This window comes from Phacochoerus africanus, chromosome 6 (assembly GCF_016906955.1).
Source record: "Phacochoerus africanus isolate WHEZ1 chromosome 6, ROS_Pafr_v1, whole genome shotgun sequence".
In the NCBI taxonomy this organism is placed as follows: Eukaryota; Metazoa; Chordata; class Mammalia; order Artiodactyla; family Suidae; genus Phacochoerus; species Phacochoerus africanus.
The window spans coordinates 74,563,273-74,586,069 of NC_062549.1; the positions used below are offsets into that span (position 1 = coordinate 74,563,273).

At 40.1% G+C, this 22,797-nt stretch overlaps 1 protein-coding gene and 1 long non-coding RNA gene across 5 annotated transcripts in view; one reads left to right on the forward strand and one right to left on the reverse strand.

The window, feature by feature from the left end:
* SDCBP (syndecan binding protein) overlaps nt 1-21,880 on the reverse strand; it is a 32,474-nt gene extending 10,594 nt beyond the window's left edge. For 2 of the 4 annotated variants that reach the window (XM_047783883.1, XM_047783882.1), the window contains exons 1-3: nt 21,763-21,880; nt 5,758-5,823; nt 1,048-1,126 (exon numbers count right to left, since the gene is read on the reverse strand). In XM_047783883.1, the coding sequence (XP_047639839.1) occupies nt 1,048-1,126; nt 5,758-5,808 (130 nt within the window). In that variant the 5' untranslated portion in view covers nt 5,809-5,823; nt 21,763-21,880. The remainder of the gene's footprint in view (nt 1-1,047; nt 1,127-5,757; nt 5,824-21,762) is intronic. The other 2 variants (XM_047783881.1, XM_047783880.1) reach the window with 1 other exon arrangement.
* LOC125129304 (uncharacterized) lies at nt 1,696-4,188 on the forward strand. The gene is made up of 2 exons (XR_007135446.1): nt 1,696-2,366; nt 2,698-4,188. It is a non-coding gene; the product is annotated as an uncharacterized LOC125129304 (long non-coding RNA).
* Nucleotides 21,881-22,797: the final 917 nt, after the last annotated feature.

Here is a 22,797-nt window from a genome sequence, read left to right on the forward strand (position 1 = left end):
ATTTAACACTCCTTTTGTATCTTTAGGTCATGTTATTTAAGGGTTCTGTCCTGAATCCCTATGAGTGCAGAAGGAAAAGGGATCAAAGAGAAGGATGTGGAGCCTGAGTAGATCCCAGGATTCAGGAAGTGCCCTCAAAAGGAGGCGGCTGGAATTTTCAACCCTGCCCCCACCCCCCCCAAGTCCTGAAGAGACAGAGGACAGTTAGGAAAGTTCAGTTTTTTCATAAATGAATCACTCCTAGGTTAAGGACTTATGTATGCACACTGAGACTTAAGTAACTTAACTTTGATTAAGCCCTAAAACACACCTTTATACTCATCTTTTTTTTTTTTTGTCTTTTTGCCATTTCTTGGGCCACTCCCAGGGCATATGGAGGTTCCCAGGCTAGGCCCGGAGCTGTAGCCACCGGCCTATGCCAGAGCCACAGCAACTCGGGATCCGAGCCGCATCTGTGACCCACACCACAGCTCGCGGCAACGCCAGATCCTTAACCCACTGAGCAAGGTCAGGGATCAAACCCACAACCTCATGGTTCCCAGTTGGATTCATTAACCACTGTGCCACAACGGGAACTCCCATACTCATCACTTCTTGATTAAAGAATTATTTTTTTTGAAATAAACATTTTTTGGAAGAAAAATTTCCTACTACTAGAGGAAATTATTTTTTTGGCTTTTTAAGGCGACACCCACAGCACATGGAGGTTCCCAGGGTAGGGGTCCAATCAGAGCTACAGCTGCCAGCCTACGCCAGAGCCACAGCAACACAGGATCCAAGCCATGGTGGCAACCTACACCACAGCTCACAGCAATGTCAGATCCTTAACCCACTGAGCAAGGCCAGGGATCGAACTTGCAGCTTCATGGTTCCTAGTCGGATTGTTTCTGCTGCACCATGACAGGAACTCTCCTATTACTAGGTTTTAACCACCAATTTCATGAGGCATGTTAAAAAAAAAAATCTTGCAATCCCTCTTTCAGCAAAAGAAGGCTTAGTTAACAAGTTATCTCTGTTTAAGGAGAATGAACCAAAGTGTAAACCTACTTCCATCTTGAGAGACAGGAACAGAAGCTTCAGACAAAATTGCTGGGTTGGCAGGGTTTGCAGAAAAAGCAGTTTGAGCCTGAAAAAGAAGACAATTCTAACAATTCTGTAAACATACTTAAACTTCTTATATAATTCTTATGTAATTTATAAGTTAAATCCAGTAAATCCAAAAAGAAATTAAAACACTATTTTTAATCAAGTTTTTTTTTTTTTTTTTGCTTTTTTAGGGCTATACCCACAGCATGTGGAAGTTCCCAAATTGGAATCGCAGCTGCCAGCCTTCGCCACAGCCATAGCAACGCTGGATCCAAACTGCATTTGAGATCTACACCACAGTTCATAGCAATGCTGGATCCTTAACCCACTGAGCAAGGCAAGGGATCAAACCCACATCCTCATGGATACTAGTCAGATTCGTTACCGATGAGCCACAATGGGAACTCCCAAGAAATTTTAACTTCAAATTTCCGGCAATATATTTTCAAAGAAAATCACAAATCAAAAATATATTTCATATTATAAATATTAAATGCTATCCTAGTTCCCATTGTGGGGCAGTGGAAACGAATCGATCCCTGGCCATGCTCAGTGGGTTAAGGATCCGGCATTGCCAAGAGCTGTGGTGTAGGTCGCAGACAAGGCTCGCATCTGGCGTTGCTGTGGCTGTGGCATAGGCTGTGGCATAGGTTCCCCTAGCCTGGGAACCTCCATATGTGGCAGGTGCGGCCCTAAAAAGCCAAAAACAAAACAAAACAAAACAAAAAACGCTATGCTATAAAACTTGACTAACCACATTTTTTATAATCAATATTTCATAGTGCTACTGCAAATTAATATTTTCAAAATGCATTATAGAATGGTTACACATTTTACATTTTTATTATTCTTTTGCTAATAAGTCTAGGTAAAAATATCTTATTTACGTAAGAAAAAAAAGCTCAATCATATTCCTATGAAAGTCATCTACTGGAAAAACACCTAAAAATTTAAATACTAAGTTGTCAACATTTATGTTCCTATTCTGGCATATCCCATGAAATAATCCTCATCTACATTTTAGCCAGCCTAAGAAGGGGTTATGTTATATACTAAATACAAAAACATTACAAACTATGCAAAACATATAGACACAAAGATGATAAAGGAATTTTTGGCTGTTAACTTTGTCAAAGCTTTGACAACATGCACACTTATCAATACTACTCATGTGCAGATATGCCAGGAACCCCTCCCAGGCTGGCACTAAGTGTTCCACTGATGAAATGCTTCCCTTTACAGATGCATCTGACTTCCTAAAACGGCCGCACTGATTGACAGTAAGTGTTAAAGCCATCTCTAATATCATTTTTTACTTAATAATCAGAAATATGTCAATTAAGTAATGAGGTTTATCCCTATGTATCAACCTAGCCCTAAAATTAATGCTAACAGTAGGTCCAAAGATGCCTGGAGAGATGGAAGCTTAACCTAATTAAGGAAAGCCTACAAAAGCACATCACTCATTTGGGCTGTAAATGTTCTGATATGCTTGTTATTCAGTCACTCTTTAATAGTTATTGTTTCATAATTTGTCATAATCTAAATGGGAAAAAAACACAGCATGAAAATAACTATGCTAAATTTTGAAAATTTTTCACCAATTATCAGTTAAAAGGAGGTGTGGCCAGTGGACTGCTTCTTGGATAATCTCTAAGAATACTGTTCAGCACCAAAATGAAGAGCTATCAAGGCATGAAAAGACAAGGAGGGACCATGAATGCACATTCCTAGGTGAAAGAAACCAATCTGAAAGGGTGTTATGATTCGACCCTCCGAAAGGCAGCATCATGAGACAGAGTTCCGTGGTTGCCAAGAATCAGCAGGGATGGAGGGAGGAAGGTACAGAGCACAAAGGTACAGAGTATTCTGCGTGATCACCAGCTCTGGCCGAGGTCACCACACACTTGACCAAAGCAAACAGAGGGAAGAACAGAGAACACCACCAAGAGTGAACCCAGATGTAACTATGGATGTGGGGTGGCAACAGTGTGTCCACCCACCCTGCCACTGTGGTGAGGGTATTGGCGTGTGGGAACTGTGCCAGGGGAGAGGGGAACTGGGGGGCGGGGATCACTGAGACAGAAACTGTATCTTTCATTCAATTTTGCTGTGAACCTGTAACAGCTCTGAAAAACAAAATTCACTAATTTTAAAAAACTGATCCTCTTTTACTTTGGTTTATTACTTTCTATTCTTTCATTCATTGCTATTGTTCTTATCCAACGAATACTGAAGTAAGTACATAAAAGCTCTCTGCGAATTACTATATAATTTGTAGTAAAATTAAAGATGGTACAAGGGTTTAAAGACTCTAAGCCATTAAATGCAGCAAGCTATTTCACACTCATCTGAAATCTCAAACGAAAAAGCAGGGGACGCCCAAGGAGCTCACAGTTACTTTGGGAACACACCATTTCTGACACTACAGAATGCTCTCGGGGCTGACAGGACAATCTCCACTCACTGTGATAGGAAACTGACAAAAACCACTGTTTCTTAAAAGCTTATTCTGTGTAGGTTTGGCAACCACAGGCTCCTCATAACAGACAGATAGGTGCAGGGATTGTCTGATGCTAAAACCCACAAAAAGCAAAAAACAAACAAACCAACCAAAACACCCAAGTATGACCTATCATAGAAAATGAAAAACAAAACAAAAACAGCCTAAGACTTTAGTGGCTAGGTTAGGAATATTTTTTAAATCCAATTAGTACTAAAACACGATGTTCCCCCACCCCCTGACCCCAGGCAGCTAGCTTTCTGCTTGGAACACAGCCTTCTAATGGAAATACCCATATGACCTGCATCTCCTTAAAGAAGGTCATCCTGATATAGGCTGTAGCCCTCTTATTTCTCCAATCCAGCATTTGTCAATACCAACTATTTCTTTCCTTTTCTGCTGTTTTCAAAATGAAAAACCCCTGCTCAAATCCTACTATGGTTATTCCATAAAAACTAACAACAACAACAAAAAAAGACAAAAAAGAAATCATTCTTTCAGATACACCTGCAAATCCTATCACTCAGTGCTCCGATGTCATATTAACAGCTTATTATTCTTGAGGGTGAATATTTCGAATAAAAGCTTCTTAAAATCAAGTGTGCCTGTTCGGATGAACTTTGTGGAAATAAAAACCACATGAGAAAAATAATGACAAAAACACCAAAGAAAAAAGTGATAAGAGATCTGAGATGTTTCTGAACAGCCACTTAAAACTGTGTGGCATCAAAGCCGTGGCAGATGAACAGGTTTCAGAGATTTTACACAATATCCACAGGGAATCAATGATGGAAAACATGTGTTCTTGATTCCGCCCCCATGTCAAAGGCATCCAATCACTGCTACAAGGTTAACAACTTCAGCTACACAGTTGTTACTATTTCTGCTGGGGTTTTTTCACTCTAAAAGAGCCAACATTTTGCATAAAAAACACTTGTATTCTTGAAGTTGCTTAAGACTTCACACAAATTTGTAGTAAACTTTTTATGCTCATTAAATAATTATTAAAAAGTCAGGGAGTTCCCGTCGAGGTGCAGTGGTTAACGAATCCGACTAGGAACCATGAGGTTGCGGGTTCGGTCCCTGCCCTTGCTCAGTGGGTTAACGATCCGGCATTGCCGTGAGCTGTGGTGTAGGTCACAGATGCGGCTCGGATCCCGAGTTGCTGTGGCTCTGGTGTAGGCCGGTGGCTACAGCTCCGATTAGACCCCTAGCCTGGGAACCTCCATATGCCGCAAAAGCGGCCCAAAGAAATAGCAAAAAAAAAGACCAAAAAAAAAAAAAAGTCAGTCTCAGAGTAAACTGAGGTCAAGACCTCAGTGAAATAAACTGTAGGGTAAAAAGCTTTGAAGTACTAAAGAATTTCAACACATTTATCATATCAAAAAGACTTTAGGAATAAAGTATAACAGGGAGTTTGATTCATCTTGCCAAATTAAAAGAATAACCAACTTTATAAGAGATCAACTTGAGAGTAAACTGGAAACAAGATGCAATTAAATACTATGATTCTCTCTAGCTAAAAAGAATAAAAATTTACAAAGAGCAAGAACTGATCCCACTCCTCAACTGTCTCCTTAAGCAGAAGCATCTATCTCCAAAGTTGGAGTTGACATAAAGGACCACAAACACGTCAGACTTGATGAGTTAGAAACACTGTACCAACACCGCCACTATGGCAGGAACCTGTGAAACGCCTGCTGCTTATGTCTCAAAGGAAATCAATTACTATGCTTTCATTGTGCTTTTTCACACTAAAAGCAGCATGTACCTCCCCCATTTCTATAATTGCTAGAAAAAGTAAAGAATTAAAGACTGGTCATATCTAAGGCCCCAAAAGAACAACATATGGATCTCAAAAAGACAATATCTAAGAAGCTGGGGCATATTTTACCAATTTAAAAACGTATTCATTTTAAACCTTAGTCATTAAATCAACCTGTCTTTGGAGTTTAAGTCTAGTTTCAAAGATATAACATCCTGTGGCCATTCAGAGTGAAATAAAGAATAATGTCTAGCTTTTCTAACCTTTTCATTAGAAAAAACTGAAAAGAAGTTTATAAAGTGTTAAACACACCTGCTATTTAAGTTCCTGTCCATTTCACATCACCAGAATGTATGGCAGAGTACGTGGGGAAAAAAAAGGTACTTTAACAATGTAAACATACCTGGATCACCTTGTCTACCTTCAGGTCTTCAAGAGATGGGTACAGAGACATTTTTGCAGGATTTTTCTAAAGAAAAACAAAAATTCTGTAGTTCAGATTTCGCTGAAATTTGAGTAGTATATGTGGCCAGCGGCATACACATAAACATGTACAAATGTTTAACAAACGAGGTATTTAAATTGCAAAACACATGGAAAAATACGACCATCCAGCTATAGAAAAAATTGTTTACATGAAGAGTTACCAAACTACCTCTCCCTCCCAGAGATGATCAAACTATACCCATTACAGATTTTCAACGTCCTTAGTAAAAGTCCCTTTATTTTTAAAGTTTAGAAAATCAAAGAGAAGGATTATGTGACTTGCTAGTTTACACAAGTGCTTGGCAACTGAGTATTATATCCCTCCCATAAAAATCTACAACAGCTCACATGTCATCTGTGTAGAAAACCTCTACTGTTATGAAAAATATGTATTCACACATATTACATAAACACATTATAGAAAAAAACAAAAGCACCAACTTTGGCAGTAGTTTTTTCTTTGGGAGACATGAATGAAACAGATGGTAAGAGACTGAGGGATAAAGGGGAAATTTTTACTTTTAAACAGTTCTATATTGTTTAATGATTTTTTAATGACTCTGACTTGCTTTTTGTAGTAATTCAAAACAGAAATCTCTTAAGTATTACAAGGATATAGACTGAAATTCATTCAGCTATTCTGAGAGGAACAATTTCTTTAAGCCCAACAAAACAGAATACATTCTAAATTGGTGTAGGGTTTTACATGCCAATTTTTTACCTCCCCAAATCCACCCATGACTGCCTGCTCTGTGAAAATGGAGATGGGCCCTTTAAATACTGCCAGCTGGCAGGTCAGCAGCGGAAGCAGGAGGTACACTGAAGGAAAGGGTTTTTCTCCAAGTTCCAGTCTACTGCTCCAGCCAGGCTCCAGCCACATGTGCATCTCCAGCATCTTGTCATGCAGGAAGCAGCTTAAGCACCCAGCTCCTGAGGTGTGGGGCAGCCACCTGCCCCCACTCCCCTGCCCTCTGGCACAGGCAAGGCACCCCCACCCCCTCCATGGAGCAGCTTTCCCTAGAGTCCTTCTTGGGGCTTGCATCAGGCTCCAAGGTGCAGCATCTCCCTGTGGATGGCCTTCCCCAGCTCTCCACAGATGACATTCCAGCAAGTTTGGTATCTCAGCAGCTTCACCATCCACTGAGTTGCAGCTGCACTCCCTCCAACAAAGCCTGGATCCCAGACACAGGAAGAGAATAGCCTTTTCCTGGGACAGTCCATCTCAGCCCCAGCTTAGGAGACATTTATTCAGTCTGCTCTTCCTGTATTCATTAAAATTCTCTTTACTTACTAGCCAATCCCCGTCTCTTCAATTATATTAGTTTAAATTCTGTACACTAAACTTTCACTGTTAAAATTACTATATGGTTTATCTTTTAGTAGGATACTAAATAAGTTTCTTTTAAAATTGATATACTTCACATACCATAAAGCCCACTCTTTTAAAGTATTATAGAACATGTGGCCTTTTGTGTCTCGTTTCTTTCACTTAGAGGAATGCTTCCAAGGTTCATCCAAGTTGTAGCATATACAGCACTTCATTCCTTTTTGTGGCTGAATAATATTCCATTGTACAGATATGCCACTCTTGGGTATCTATCAATCGATGACATTTTGGGTGACTTTACATTTTCTGACATCAATAATGCTAATAATGCTGAGCATCTACATCCAAGTTTCTGTGTCAGCATATGTTTAACTCTCTTGGAATACAGCTGTGTCAGGTCACAGGCTGACTCTATGTTTAACTTTTTGAGGAAGTGAACTGGTTTCCGAAATGACTGCACCATTTTACGTTCCCAATAGCACGTATGATGGGTCCCACTTCTCCATATCTTGGCCAATGCACCCATCCCTTGGATTCTGCAGGGCACTGGTTCTGGCAGCCCCCACACATGAATGCTCAATCTCACATAAAATGGCACAATACACACTTGCTACTGTCTTTTTTACTACAACCATCCGAGTAGATGTAAAGCAGCATCTCACTGTAGTTTGGTCTTATTTCCCTAATGACTAATGAGGCTGAGCATCATTCCTGTGCTTAGAAGCCCTTGTACATCTTTGGAGAAATAGCTATTCAAATCCTTTGCCCATGTTATTTATCCTTCTTGCTTAATTGTCCTGGGGTGAAGCCTCCAATAAAATGCTGATCAGAAGTAATCTGATACAATTTGAAGAGGAAAACAGGGTTTAGGTTTGTGAACAAAATGTAAATTCTTGAGACAGCAAAATCACATATGGCTTAATTCTATTAAATCCATGGAAAGAAAATGAAGTACCTTTTGTATCTCAGAAGTTCAGTTTCCCTAGAAGCTTTCTCCTTAAGCACATTTTACTTAAACTTTAACCATTTTATCAACATTATAAACAAAACCATTTTAAATGCACTAGAACAAATGAAATGTTGAGTGGTAATCTCGTGCTGTTTCTACGTTTGGTTCTGCCACTGACTGCCTACAAGGACTGGATGAGTGGTTCATTTCAAAACTGAGTGGTTTTATTTTTTTTCCCCGTAGAATTTTTTTTCAAATTTTATCTCAAGTTGTCTGAACAACTCTGAGGTCACTCATACCCACACACTCAAGCCTAGAAAAGAAATGGGCTTTACAGCACTTGTGAAAAACAACAAACATCACCTCAACTTATACTTTTTAAAAAATTTAATTGGTTTAAGTATGCTCATCTTTATTAAATTTCACCATTCTTCTAAAATACAAAGCATTCTTCAATGATTTTATTTCCAACTACTTTCTTGGCCCAATTTCACTGAATTTCTTTCCAAACATTACAATGTTCCAGCCACAAACTACTTGCCATTTCCCAGCCAGGTCAAGCACCTCTGTGCCTCCACAGAAAAGCTGTGTCCTCTTCCTGGAATATCCTTCCAGAACTCTTCTATCAAAATGTTAGTCAAGAGCCACTTGTGTGAGGTCACCTCTGTGACCTCAGGCTGACATTATTTCTCTCAATTCGGCAGTTTCACCCTCACCTGACATTACTCTGTTGCTTGAGATCAAGGCTCACATTTAACTTTTTATTTATCTAGCATGATGCCTTATCCTGACAGGAAACAAATGTCTACTAAATATTTTGGCCAGTATTATTAAAATAAGAGTAAACAAGATACCCCTAAAATTTCTATCAAAAAGTTTGTTTCTTATCTTACGAGTCTACTACTTTGCACATAATACAATTAAAAGCTTTCTAAGAGAACAATAAATTCCTGTATTATTTTTCTGAAAGGCTCTGTTAACTCACACCTGTAGTATATTAAAATCTTTGACCTGATACTAAGTGTCAAAAACAGCCCTTTTAAAAGAACCACAGGGCTACTCTCGAAATTCTTTCAATTATGCTCGGAATTTCAGAAAGACCAGTAATGAGATTTAAGAGGATTCTGAAAATATTTCCACAGTGTGAGAATTTTCATTTTATTCTCACTTGAAACTATCAAACACCATTACTGTGCCAACTAAGGACAGAAATTCTATTTCCAGGCTGTCCATTTGGCTGACCATAAATCAGTAAGAAGGTACTTACTAATGTCTCTCACTGCTCTTGAGGTCAGTAGGCAAAACACCCCGCCACTGACTCTAACAGTCTAATCACAACGTCCCTGATGTCACATCTTCGCCTTTTCGGGGCTCCATACTCACCCTAACCCAGGTCTGGCCCACACTGTGCTCTCGGCAACCCCTTCAATCTTGTTGCCTCATCGAAGGCCTTGTGCCTGGGGCATGCCAGGGCTTAGAAAAGAACTCCCAAATCAGTTTATACTAGGAATTTCTCTGTGCCTGGGAGAGTTTCAGGTTTTGTTTTTTTTTAAACATCTGAAGACAAAAAATACTTGACTACCCTGCCTCAGCGGGCATCAAATTTTCCATCTGACCCTCTACTCCCTCAGAGTAAGTTAACTTCCTTAATCTTTAAATGTGTGCAGAGACAAAGACCTCCAAAAACAGATACTCGATGTGTTATTTTGTTTATTCTTTTTTTTTTTTTCCTTTTTTTTTAGGTCAGCACCCAAGGCATATGGAAGTTCCCAGGCTAGGGGTTGAATGGGAGCTACAGCTAGCTGCCTGCCTACACCACAGCTACAACAACGCAGGATCCGAGTCACACATGCGACCTACACCACAGCTCAGAGCAACACCGGATCCTTACCTTAACCCACTGAGCGAGGCCAGGGATTGAACCTGCAACCTCATGGCTTCTAGAGGGATTTGTTTCCACTGCACTATGATGGGAACTCCTGGATGTGCTATTTTGAACATCTAGTGAACTTGCTTGCCAGCTGCAATGCTCTGATTGATGAAGTAGGAAACATGCTGGTCAAGTTTTCCAGTTAATATCACCTAAAACAATAGTACTCTTCATTTTGAGTTATTAACTCATTCCTTCTCTCAAACCACCCACTATGAAAGGTCTCGCTTAAAAAAAAAAAAAGGAATGATGTGATTGTTTACATTAAAATAACACTGTCCGCTCAGTTAATCTGAGTTATTTAAAAAAAAAAATCTAGGGATGATGAAAATTCAAAATTGCAGAATCACTGATCATTAAAAAAAAAAAAAAACACATGCAACACATCTAGCGCTCTGGATTTCATGGCTGCCACTCAGGGGACACCTCCTGATCTCCTGGCCTCGTTCAGGTGGCCAGCGGGGCATACATTCATGGGTCCCACAGGACTGACTGCGGTGCTTCTACTGATAAGGAGCAGGCCACTGGGCTGGGGAGGGAGGGCTATCCCCTGTGCAGGGAACAGGACCCATATGATATGCTCACCCTAAAGGCAGCTTCAGGTACCAGGAGGACTCCGACCAAGTCCCCTCCACCACTTACAAGTCAACAGTGGACTGCATGTGCAAAGAGGACAACAGCGCCATCATCTGGCTCTGGTTGAACAAAGGTGAGACCCAGTGATGGTCTCACTGTGGAACCCAGGACAGGCTGGTGCCCTAGCAGCTGGCCCACTGAGAAAACCATTCTTAGCAGGCTCTCCCCCAGGGCACAGTGTCAACAGCAGACTAAAACGCACCTCCAGACTTGCAGTAAAAGGCTATCACCTTATCTTCATAGCTGTGGCCTGAAACACACACCTATGGGCTGACTCTAACTCTCTCCAGAGACTAGGAGGCCAGGCAGAGGCCAGGCAGGCACCACCTCTGCACCTTCCCTCTGCCCCATGTACAAGGCAGGCATACCAACTTTTGTGGCTGCCACCCACAGGGTACATCTCTGGACAGACTGACTCTGGTGGCTGATGAGGCTTGTATTCACCAGTTCAGCAGGACTGTAGCAAACATTAAGTGGCTACCTTGCCATAGCTCAGTGCAGAGGGAGCAGATAGAAATGCGTATTTCCCAGTCTTCCCCTGAAACAGGTCTCTTTGCATATCTGACAAGCTCCCGCTTGAGGGGCTGGATTCCCATTAGCGGGAATCTAGGTGCTGACTGAGATCCTTCCCTTAGGGCCAGAGACAAACCCTGGCACACCCTCAACTACTGAGAGCCAAAACAATAAAGTAGGATGCTTGGAAAATTAAAAAGGTAAGACACACAACCAAGAGCTAATGCAGAGTTGAATGAGAAGCCTCATCTCCTATATGAGGTCAGTCATTCACGACTAGGAAAGTTTGGCTGTTTTATCTCATCACTGGAATAAATAAAGATAATCAAGGAAAATGGAGAAACAGAAGACTATGACCCAAAGACCAAGATAAAGCTTCTGTAAAAGACCTTAATGAAAGAGAGAAATAATTTACCTGACAAGGAATTTTAAATAAGTCATAAAAATGCTCACCAAGCTCAGAACAATCGGAAAACAAAGCAGAACTTCAAAAGATAATAGAAAATATAAGAAAGCACCAAGTATAAACCATGAAACTGAAAAGTACAGTAAGTTAACTGAAAAACACAACAGAAGCCTTCAACAGACTACATGAAGCAAAATAAAGGAGGAAAGAACTTGAAGAAGGGAAGAAAGGAACCAAAAGACAGGGCAGTGTAATTCCTCTGATCGGAGCAGCAAAAAGAAAAAAAGAATAAAAAAAAAATGAGGAGTTCCCGTCACGGCGCAGTGGTTAACGAATCCGACTAGGAACCATGAGGTTGCGGGTTCGGTCCCTGCCCTTGCTCAGTGGGTTAATGATCCGGCGTTGCCGTGAGCTGTGGTGTAGGTTGCAGACGCGGCTCGGATCCCGCGTTGCTGTGGCTCTGGTGTAGTCCGGTGGCTACAGCTCCAATTCGACCCCTGGCCTGGGAACCTCCATATGCCGCGGGAGCGGCCCAAGACCAAGAAATAGCAAAAAGACCAAAAAAATAAATAAATTAAAAAAAAATGAAAGCATTTATGAGAAAGCAAGCTAACCAATATTTGCATTACAAAGGTCTGAGGGAAAGAGGCAGAAAACTTGTCTGAAGAAATAATAGCTGGAAACTTCCCTAGCTCAGGGAAGGAAACAGACAGAGAGCTCCACAAGACATACCACAATTAACATGTCGAGAGTTAAGAGACAAGGAGAGAACCTTAAAAAGCAACAAAAGAATCCTGTTATGTACAAAAGAACCCCCAAAAGACTATGAGCAGATTTTTCAGCAGAAACTGCAGGCCAGAAGGGAGTGGCACGATATACTCAAAATGCAGAAAGAAAACAACTGTCACCAAGAATACTCTACCCAGAAAATTTGTGCTTCAGATTTGAAGAAATAGCATTTCACAAGCAAAAGCTAATGGAGTTCATCACCACTAGACTAGCTTTACAAGAAATTTTAAAGACATTTAAGTTTAATTAGTAACAGCAAACAAAGTATAAATCCTACTGGTAAAAGTAAATCTACAGCAAAATTCAGAATAACTTAAAGCTACAATGATGGATTAATCACTTATAAAGCTAGAGTAAAAGTTTAAAAAGAGTAAAAAACAAAACAAAATTATAACTCCCATAACTTGTTACGAGAAACACAGATGAAAAATGTAAACTGTGACATCAAAAACATAAAACATGTGGGGTGGGTAAAAATGCAGTGACAAAGATGCTCACCTTGCCACTTTTATTCAACATGATAGTGCAAATCCTAGTCAGAGCAACCAGGCAAGGAAAAGAAAGAAAAGGTATCCGAATTGGAAAGGAAGAAGTAAAACTGTCATTACTTGCAGGTGACATGTTATTACATACAGAAAACCTAAAAGTCACTAAAAAACTGTTAGAACTAATAAATTCAGCAAAGCTGCAAAATACAAAATCAATACACAAAAATCTGTTGCATTTCAATAGACTAGTAATATACTTTCAGAAAGAAGTTTTGAAAAAACAATTCCATTTACAATTGCATCAAAAAGAGTAAGATACAGAGAAAATAAATTTAACTGAGGGGAAAGACCTGTACACTAAAACAGTAAGACACTGATGAAAAAAATGGAAGACAACACATGTAAATGGAAAGATATTCCATGCTCATGAATTGGAGAAATATTGTTAAAATGTCCGCATTATCCAAAACAATCTAAAATTTAATGCCATCTGTCAAAATGTCAATGGCATTTCTAACAGAAATAAAACAAACAATTCTAAAGTTTGTATGCAACCACAGAAAACCCCAAATAGCCAAAGCAATCTTGAGTGGAAAAAGCAAAGCTGGAGACACTGCATTCTCATTCAAACTACACTGCAGAGCTATAGTAATCAAAACAGTATGATACTGCATTAAAAACAGACACATAGGAGTTCCAGTCGTGGCGTGGCGCAGTGGTTAACGAATCCTACTAGGAACCATGAGGTTGCGGGTTCAATCCCTGCCCTTGCTCGGTGGCTTAACGATCTGGCGTTGCTGTGAGCTGTGGTGTAGGTCGCAGACGCGGCTCGGATCCCGCGTAGCTGTGGCTCTGGCGTAGGCCACTGGCTACATCTCCGATTCAACCCCTAGCCTGGGAACCTCCATATGCCATGGGAGTGGCCCAAGAAATGCCAAAAAGACAAAAAGTAAAAAAAAAAAAAAAAAAAAACAGACACATAGATGTAAGAGAATGCAGAGCCCCCAAACAAACCCACTCATACAGTCAATTCATTTCTGACAAAGGCATCAAAAATACACCATGGGGAAAGGACAGTCTCCTCAACAAGTATTACTGGGAAAACTGGACAACCATATAGAAATGAATGAAACTGGACCTCATCTCAACACCACACAAAAATATCAACTCAAAATGGACAAAATTTGAACCTAAGACCCCAAACCATTAAATTCCTAGAAGGAAACATCAGTCTTAGCAATGACTAACTTAACACCAAAAGCAAAGGCAACAGAAGAAATACAAGTGGTACTATAACAAACAAAAAAGGTTCTGCGCAGCAAAGAAGAGAGTAAGTTGAAAAGGCAACTAATCATGGTAGAAAATATCTGCAAACTGTGTATCTGAAAAGGGACTAATAGCCAAGCTAAAACAAGAACTCGTGTAACTCCATGACAAAAAATAAAATACCAAATAAATAAAAAATGAGCAGAGAAGCTGAACTGACATTTTCCCAAAGAGGACATACAGATGGTCAATAACTACTTGAAGAGGTGTTAAACATCATCAGGGAAATGCAAATCAAAACCACCTCACCACAGAAAACTGAAATGCTCATCAGAGCAATAACCTAAAGTACTACCATAGCGGAGTTCCCTGGCCTAACACTTAAGGACTCGGCATTGTCACTGCTGAGGCTTGGGTTCAATCCCTGGCCTAGGAACTTCCACAGGCCGTGAGCATGCCCCCCCCCCCCCATACACACACGACTACTATAGGGTAGCAAAGTAAAAACCTTAAGGTCCTAAAACATTGTGTCTTCAACTTTAAGTTCAAAAGGATAATCTGGAAATCTTGTTAATACAGATTCCTGAGTCCACAGAAACTGAAACAGCAAGTCTGGAGTAGGGTCTAGAAATCTGCCCTTTAACCCTCTGCATACAATCAGGGACCAATGGACACAATTTCACCTTTTGCATTTCATTTTTCAGAAGTTTTACTTCGTGACTTTTACTCTTTCTTGGAGATATTAAAAAAAAAAAATTAAGTAGAGTAAAATCACTCTACCTTAAAAATATCGCAAGGGTTCAACTGGATCCTTTTATAAATCTAAGATCCATTACAGAATCTCAATGAATTTACTTTTCCCATAACTTGAAATATTTTTGCTATTTTATCTAGGAATTAATCATTACCCATCAGTTATTCCCTATTCCCAAGTATGCCTAAAAAAAAAAAAAAAACCTAAAATGACAGAAATAGGAACAAAAAGTAGAATCATTCCACTCAATTCATTCTAGGAATACATCATGTCATCCTTTAGCTTATACTGCCTAAAGTAGTGCATCCTTTTCTAAGGATGTATTAAGTTTGGAGAGAACGCCTTTGTAGCTTTTTTTCAAATGTATTCATTGAACACAGCAGAAACTGAATTTTTTACGACAACAAGGCAATTGATCAGATAAGAAAATCTCAGACTACGAGTTTTCAGATGAAGATATCTTAATTGAAATTCCTCAAACTCAAAATTCAATGAGTAAACAATATACCTGTACATAAAGAAATGTTTCAGTCATTCAGAAGGAAGAGCTTTATCATGCAATATTTTGAAACAAGTCCTTGGATCCTGTTTTACTGAAAGGATATTACCATCTTCTTTCATCTTTTGTATCTATACATCAAAACTTACTTGACATGGTTTGTAAGTAGCCAAATGAAGGCAGGTGTTTAAACAAAGGTGACCAGATGAAAACAGTAATGCAGAGAAAATTTTAAGAATCTGTTGCGCTGATTATTCCAAATGGTGTTTATAAAAGTATAAGTGAAAATTTTTTCAAATACAGAAGTAGATGGTCATCCTCTCAAAGTCACAAGCAATTACAGTCTGCAAAAATACTGCATTTTTAACAATGCAAGTACAAAAATTACCAGAGAGTAATCTTAGAACATATTAGAGATGTACATGAAATCTAGAATCAGTATTGTTTTCACAGCCAAGAACTAAAAGTAATGATAAGCTAGGACATATTAGAGATGTAGGTGAAATCTAAAACAGTTTTTATAAAATGGCTATCTTCCAACTTTATGGAAGACAGGTGGTGATGAGCAATCAGTTGTACTAAAAGATGTTGCCCATTTCAGCTACATCTATCTTCAAAACCAGGAAAATTTAGAATAAAAATTTGGGTTTCTTACGTTTATTCAAGTTTTTATTAGAATTCTGTTTCTAATTAAGACTATTTCACTAAGCCTTTATTTTCACTTTTGCAAGTTATTCATAAAGTGATCTAAAATATAAAACAAAAATAAAAAATATCTATTGGACCCAATCGATAAATGGCAATGACCATGTTTTCTAGTACACTGAGGATTAATAAGCATTCCAGATGGTTCACATATGGTATCAAGGAGCATACTTTGAAAAATCCTAAACAGTCTTTTACAGCAATGTTTCTCAAATTTGGTTAATCATCATATCACAATTATTTGGGCACTAGTTAAAATAATTTCCCAGGCTGACACAGATTTCCTAGAAGGATTTAGGAATACTTCTTTTAATAAATATCCAGGGAGATTCTAATGATAAGCCATTGAGAACATGGTCTTATAAAGTCCACTCTAAGTAGAATTTTCTTTCCATAAGATTCCATTTCCCACCTATTAAATTGGCAAAAATTCAAAGTTAGTAACACTGCCAGATAGTAAGGCTTTAAGAAACACTCATACATTACTGCTCAAGTGTAAACTAGTACAATTTCCATAAAGAGTGAGTTTGCAATATCTACCAAAATCATAAACCCAGTAATACTACTTCAGGTTTTAGTCTACAAACGTATCTACACACAAAAAGGGAAAAATGTAAATAAAAGTTTATTCACTGAAACACCAACTGTAATAGCAAAAATTCTTAAAACAAAGGAGGTACTTCTACACAAAATACTGACAGAGATCCAAAATATCATTAACTAGAAAAAACAAAGCGTGATTTAGAGCAGTATATAAAGTATGCTTACATTTGTGTTAAAAGGAAGGGGGAACTTAAGGAATCAGAAAAAGCAGCACAAACTAAACAAACTAGAAGTAAGGAATTAAAGATTAGAACAGAGATAAATGAAACAGAATCGGAAAAATAAAGGAACATCAATGAAACCTAAATTTGGTTCTTCAAAAATATCAAAGTGACAAAGCTTTAGCTAAATGAACTAAGAAATAAAAAGAGAAAACATGTTAGTCTGAAATATTACCACTGAGTCTACAGAAATAAAACAGGTAAGAAAGCATTATGAATTGTACACTAAAAAATTAGATACCCTAGATGAAATGGACAAATTCCTAGAAACGAAATCTAGCAAGATTAAACAACAAAGAAAACAGAAAATCTGAATAGGCCTATACCCAGTAAAGAGACCGAATCAGTAATCAAAAATCTATCAACAAAGCAGAGCACTAGACATGACCAATTTATAGGTGAACTCTATTAAACACTTAAGAAAGAATTACTACCAATCCTTCTCAAAATTACACCAAAAAAATGAAAGAGAAGGAACACTTTCATTCTATGCGGACAGCATTTCCTTGACATCAAAGCTGGATGAAGACATAAGAAAGAAAACTACAGACCAACAGCCCCTATGAACACTGATGCAAAAATCCTTAATAAGATACTAGGCAAGCGACCTCAGCAGCACATTAAAAAGATTAGCCATCTTTAAACAAATGGGGTTTATTTCCGGAATACAAAGATGGTTCAACATATGAAAACTGTCAATGTAAGTAACATCAACAAAATGAAGAGAACAAACACAATCATCTGACAAAATTCAACATCCTTTTACAATAAAAACACACTACGGAATAGGAGTAGAAGGAAACTACTTCCACATAATAAAAGCCATATGTGCAAAACTATAGTACAATTGTACTAGTTAACATTTTAGCAGTAATGTATGAGTGTTTCAAACAGGTGAAAGACTAAACATTTTTTTCTCTAAGATTAGGAACAAGGCAAGGATGCCCACTTTCAAAACTACTCTTCAACATAATACTAGAAGTTCCATAAGCAACTAGGCAAGAAAAAGAAACAAAAGGCATCCAATTGGAAAAGATGTACAGTTTAACTCTTTCTAGATATGACCTTATTATATTTAAGATTTAGAAAGCCCTAAAGACTCCACACACACACACACAAATAGAACTAATGAATTCAGCAATGTAACACAATAGTCAATGCAGGAAACCAGCTGCACTTCTACACATAATGAGCAATCTAAAAAGGAAAACACAAAAACATTTCCATTTCCAGTAACATTGAAAAGAAAAAAACTACTTAGGAGCTGTTTAATCAATGAGGTAAAGAACTTGTACAATAAAAACCTCAAAAAATTGCTGAAAAAAATTAAAGAAAATATAACTAAATGTAAGCCTATCCCATATCCAAGGACTGCTAGACCTAATATTAAAATGTCAATACTATCCAAAGGAATCCACAGAATCAATACAATCCCTACTGAAACCTCAACTTTTTTTTCCAGAAATAAAAAAAAATCCTAAAATTCATATGGAATTTCAAGGAATCCAAAATACCCAAAACAATCTTGGGAAGAAAAAAAAACTGTAGGAGTTCCCGTCGTGGCGCAGTGGTTAACGAATCTGACTAGGAACCATGAGGTTGCGGGTTCGGTCCCTGCCCTTGCTCAGTGGGTTAACTATCCGGCATTGCCGGCATTGCCGGCATTGCCGTGAGCTGTGGTGTAGGTTGCAGACACGGCTTGGATCCCGAGTTGCTGTGGCTCTGGTGTAGTCCGGTGGCTACAGCTCCGATTCAACCCCTAGCCTGGGAACCTCCATATGCCGCGGGAGCGGCCCAAAGAAATAGCAAAAAGACAAAAAAAAAAAGAGAAAGAAAAAAAAACTAGAACTTGCACATCCTGATTTCAAAACTTACTAGAAAGCTACAGTATTTCAAAATGGTGTAGTACTGGCATAAAGATACATCTTTACAAATGGAACAGAATGGACAGTGTAGAAATAAGCTCTTGTATATATACAAGGTCAAATGATTTTTGACAAGGGTGCCAAGACCATTTGACAGAAAAAGACAAGTCTTTTCAACAAATGGTGCTGGGAAAACTGGGTATCCATATGTAAATGAAAGAAGGTGGACCCTCACTTAATACCATAGGTACAAAAAATTACCTCAGAATGGATAAAGGATCTAAATGTAAGACTTTTCTCAAACAATAAAAACTCTTAGACCAGGACAAAAGATTCCTGACGCTGGATTCGGCAAAGATTTATTGGATATGACACCAAAGGAACAGGTACCAAAAGAAAAAAGATATACTGGTCTTCATGAAAATTTTTAAAATTTGCGCATCAAAAGACACTAACAATGGGAGTTCCCACTGCGGCTATGAACCTAACTAGTATCCATGAGGATGCAGGTTCCACACCTGGCCTCCCTCAGTGGATTAAGGATCTGGCATCGCCAGGAGCTGCAATTAAGGATTCGGGAGTTGCCAAATCGCAGATGCAGCTGGTATCTGGTGCTGCTGTGGCTAGCAGCTGCAGCTCTGATTTGACCCTTGGCCTGGGAACGTCCATATACCACAGGTGCGGCCCTTAAACAAACAAACAAAAAAATACTAATAGAGTAAAAAGACAATCGATGGAATGGGGGAAAAAAAATGCAAATCAGATATGAGATTAGTATCCAGAACATTTAGAGAACTCCTAAAACAAAAAATAAAAATTAAAAACACAAAAAATCAGCAAAGATCCTAACTTGACATTTCTCCAAAGAATATAGAACAGCCAACAAGCACACGAAAAGATGCTCAAATCACTAATCATTATGGAAATGCCAATCAAAACCATGATACACCAACTCTCACACCCACGAGAGTGACAACTATCAAAAAAAAAGTGTTGGTGAGCACGTGGAAAAATCTGAACCCTTATTCACTGTTAGTGGAAATACAAAATGGCACAGGGGCTATAAAAAAAAGTGTGGCAGTTCCCCTAAAAAATTAAAAATAGAATTCTATATATATCTAGCAATTCCATTTCTGGGTATACTCCCCCCAAAACTGAAATCTGCATCTGAAGAGAGATTTTTCTATGTGTTCAGAGAGAGCAGCATTATTCACAGAGATAACTCAAACGTGGAGGCAACCCAAATTTCCAGCAACAAACGAATGGATAAGCAAAATGTGCAAAACACAAGCAAATGTAATTTTGTTGCCTTAAAACGGAAGGAAATTCTGCAACATACAACTACATGGGCGAACTTGAGGACATTATGCTAAGTGAAATAAGCCACTCACATAAAAGACAAAAACTGATTCCACTTAAGAGATCCTTAGTCAAAATCATAAAGATATCAAGAACAGCAGTGGTTGACAGGGGCTGGGGGGGGAGACACTTTATACCACTCTTTGATTCAATGTTGAGCCATTTAACTGGTTACCTCTTCCGAAACTAAATAAATGGACAAAAAAATGTTGGTGGCATTTGCAAAGAAATTAATAAATGCGAAGATAACTATTACTAAATGTTAACAGGTGTTGTTTGGGAGAATCTATCTTTTACGAAACTCTTGGCATTTACTACCTAAAAGAAGAACCTAAATCCGGCAGAAACAGGAAAAACAACAGGTGAGTCATGTTCATTTAGGAACTATTCTCTTCAACAGCAGGTTTATTGCCAACCACAGGTAAGTTCTTCCTCATGATTTTTACATTCTTCTTCTACCGCCCAATCGCAAAAATTACTGTTGCCAAAATTAAATAGAGACTGTAACGGAATGACTATTTCCTGAACCTATTAAAAGGCATTTCCTTATTTTTATTTCGCAGCAAAAACCACATGATCCGTAATATTTACTCGCCATTTAAAGTTTATAAAGTACGGTGGCCACAGGGAAAATGGGAAAAACAAAACATTCTTACTGTTTGTCCTCAACCTCAGATTTTTAAAAATTAAAGAATGGACAAATTTTAAAGTAATCACATACGTAGTTGAGATAGAAATTACCAGCCTGCGATTGTTTTACCACATAATTTCCTTTTTTTAACCAATTATTTCCTTTGAAACAACTGGCTGTTATGAGTTTGGTGAACTACATATACTTTTTAAGAACTGTGTGTATGGTGGAAAAAACAACAGTACACAAGTTATGCAGACACTACATACAAACTAAAAGCTAGACATATCTTTTTAAAAATTGGCACATTATAAGGCTCCATGACTCAATCCATTTTGGTGATAAAGGCAAACTTTCCATATTCTTTGGCCTCTGCTCTCACATCATTACAAGGAAATCCTGAAACGAAAGCTTTGAGTCACGAGCCCTCAAGGGACGTTTCCTTCGCAGCCACCGAGCGGGAACCGCGGCTCCTTCCTCCAGCTTGTCCAGAAACCCGGCCCCGAGCAGCCTCCCCACCCCCACCCCCCCACACACAAAGTCAAGGCTTCACCCCAAGAGGACGCCTCCTACCTCCCACCAGACAGGACGCTGCAGTGAGGTCGCCGAGAAAGAGCCCGGGGACGCGGCGCCCGGACGACCGGAGCCGCCGCTGTCCCCTCACCGCCCGGGCCGCCTCCAGGAGGAACAAAAAGAGACGAGGCGGCCGCGGGTGGGGGGGCTACGGGCCGACCACGGGCTCCGTCCTGGCCCCGGCCCCCAGTCCGCAGGGTCGCCGGCAGCCAAGGGCGCCGCTCGCGCAAACTTTCGCCGCGGGCGCCGGGAGGGGCGCGGAGACCACCGACGACAGGGCGTCGCCGCCGACGCGAGTAGCTGCGCCGAGACGCCCCTCCACTAAGCGGCCCGGGGACTCTGCCCCTCCGGTCCCGTCCCCAAGCCCGGGACGCCGAGGGTGCGCCCCTCTTTCCCCCTGGTGCTCACCCGGGCTGTAGGTACCTGATCGCCGCCGCCGCCTCCGGTCACTGACTCGGACTTCCGAGACCCGGAGCGAGGAAGGCGGCGCGCGCCCGAGGACCGCCCGTGAGGCGCGTCACCGCGCCGCTCCCCCCTTCCGCTTGCGCAGGCGCGCAGCGCTCTGTCAGGTGACCCCGTCGCCAGGGTAACAAGGCGCGGGCGGCTCAGCTGCCCCCACTATTGCAGAGATTGAGGATGTAGAGCCCCCTTCTTCCCCCAGCCAACCTGCTCCCCTCTCTGGGCACTTCGTGACCAGCGACGCCACTCTTCGTCTGCCTCATGATGGTTCCCATCACCTCGAACACAGGGAGCCCCGAAACCCTAGCCTTTGGCGATTTCTTGGCCAGCCTTGGACTTCCACCACCGTGGTCATATTCATCACCACCCTCTCGGTTGACCGCTCTACCTACAGGCTCTGAAGCCTTCCTCTCTCTAACCCTTCCCAACCCCTGCCCTCTTTGTGTTACAACTTGTTTGACTTTTTTTACCCTCTGCCCGTCTGAGCTAAAGTTCACTGGTTGTTGAGGGTTATGTGAGGTAGTGCACAATAGCTGTGTCCTAACACAAAAAGTGAAAAATTGTTTCTTAAGGGCTATGTTCCAGAAGATGTCCTAAGAACTTGATGTATACAGTAGTTTTATTTGGTCCTTACGTCTATCTGAGATATTCTTGTTGTTTTTGGTTTGTTTGGTTTTTTTTTTTTAACAACTGCAGCTACTGGCATGTGAACATCCCCAGGCCAGAGGTAGGATCACAGCTGCAGCTGCAGGCCTGCACCACAACCAGGGCAACACCGGTTTCAAGGCGCACCTGTGACCTACAGCTTGCAGCAACTGCTGGATCCTTAACCCACTGAGCGAGGCCAGGGATCAAACCTGCATCCTCAGAGACAAGGCTGGGTCCTTAACCAGCTGAGCCAAAACAGAACACTGAGGCAACATCTTTAGCTTGTGAAGACACTGAGGCACACTTTACCTAAATTTTCCATACTTACCATGGAGT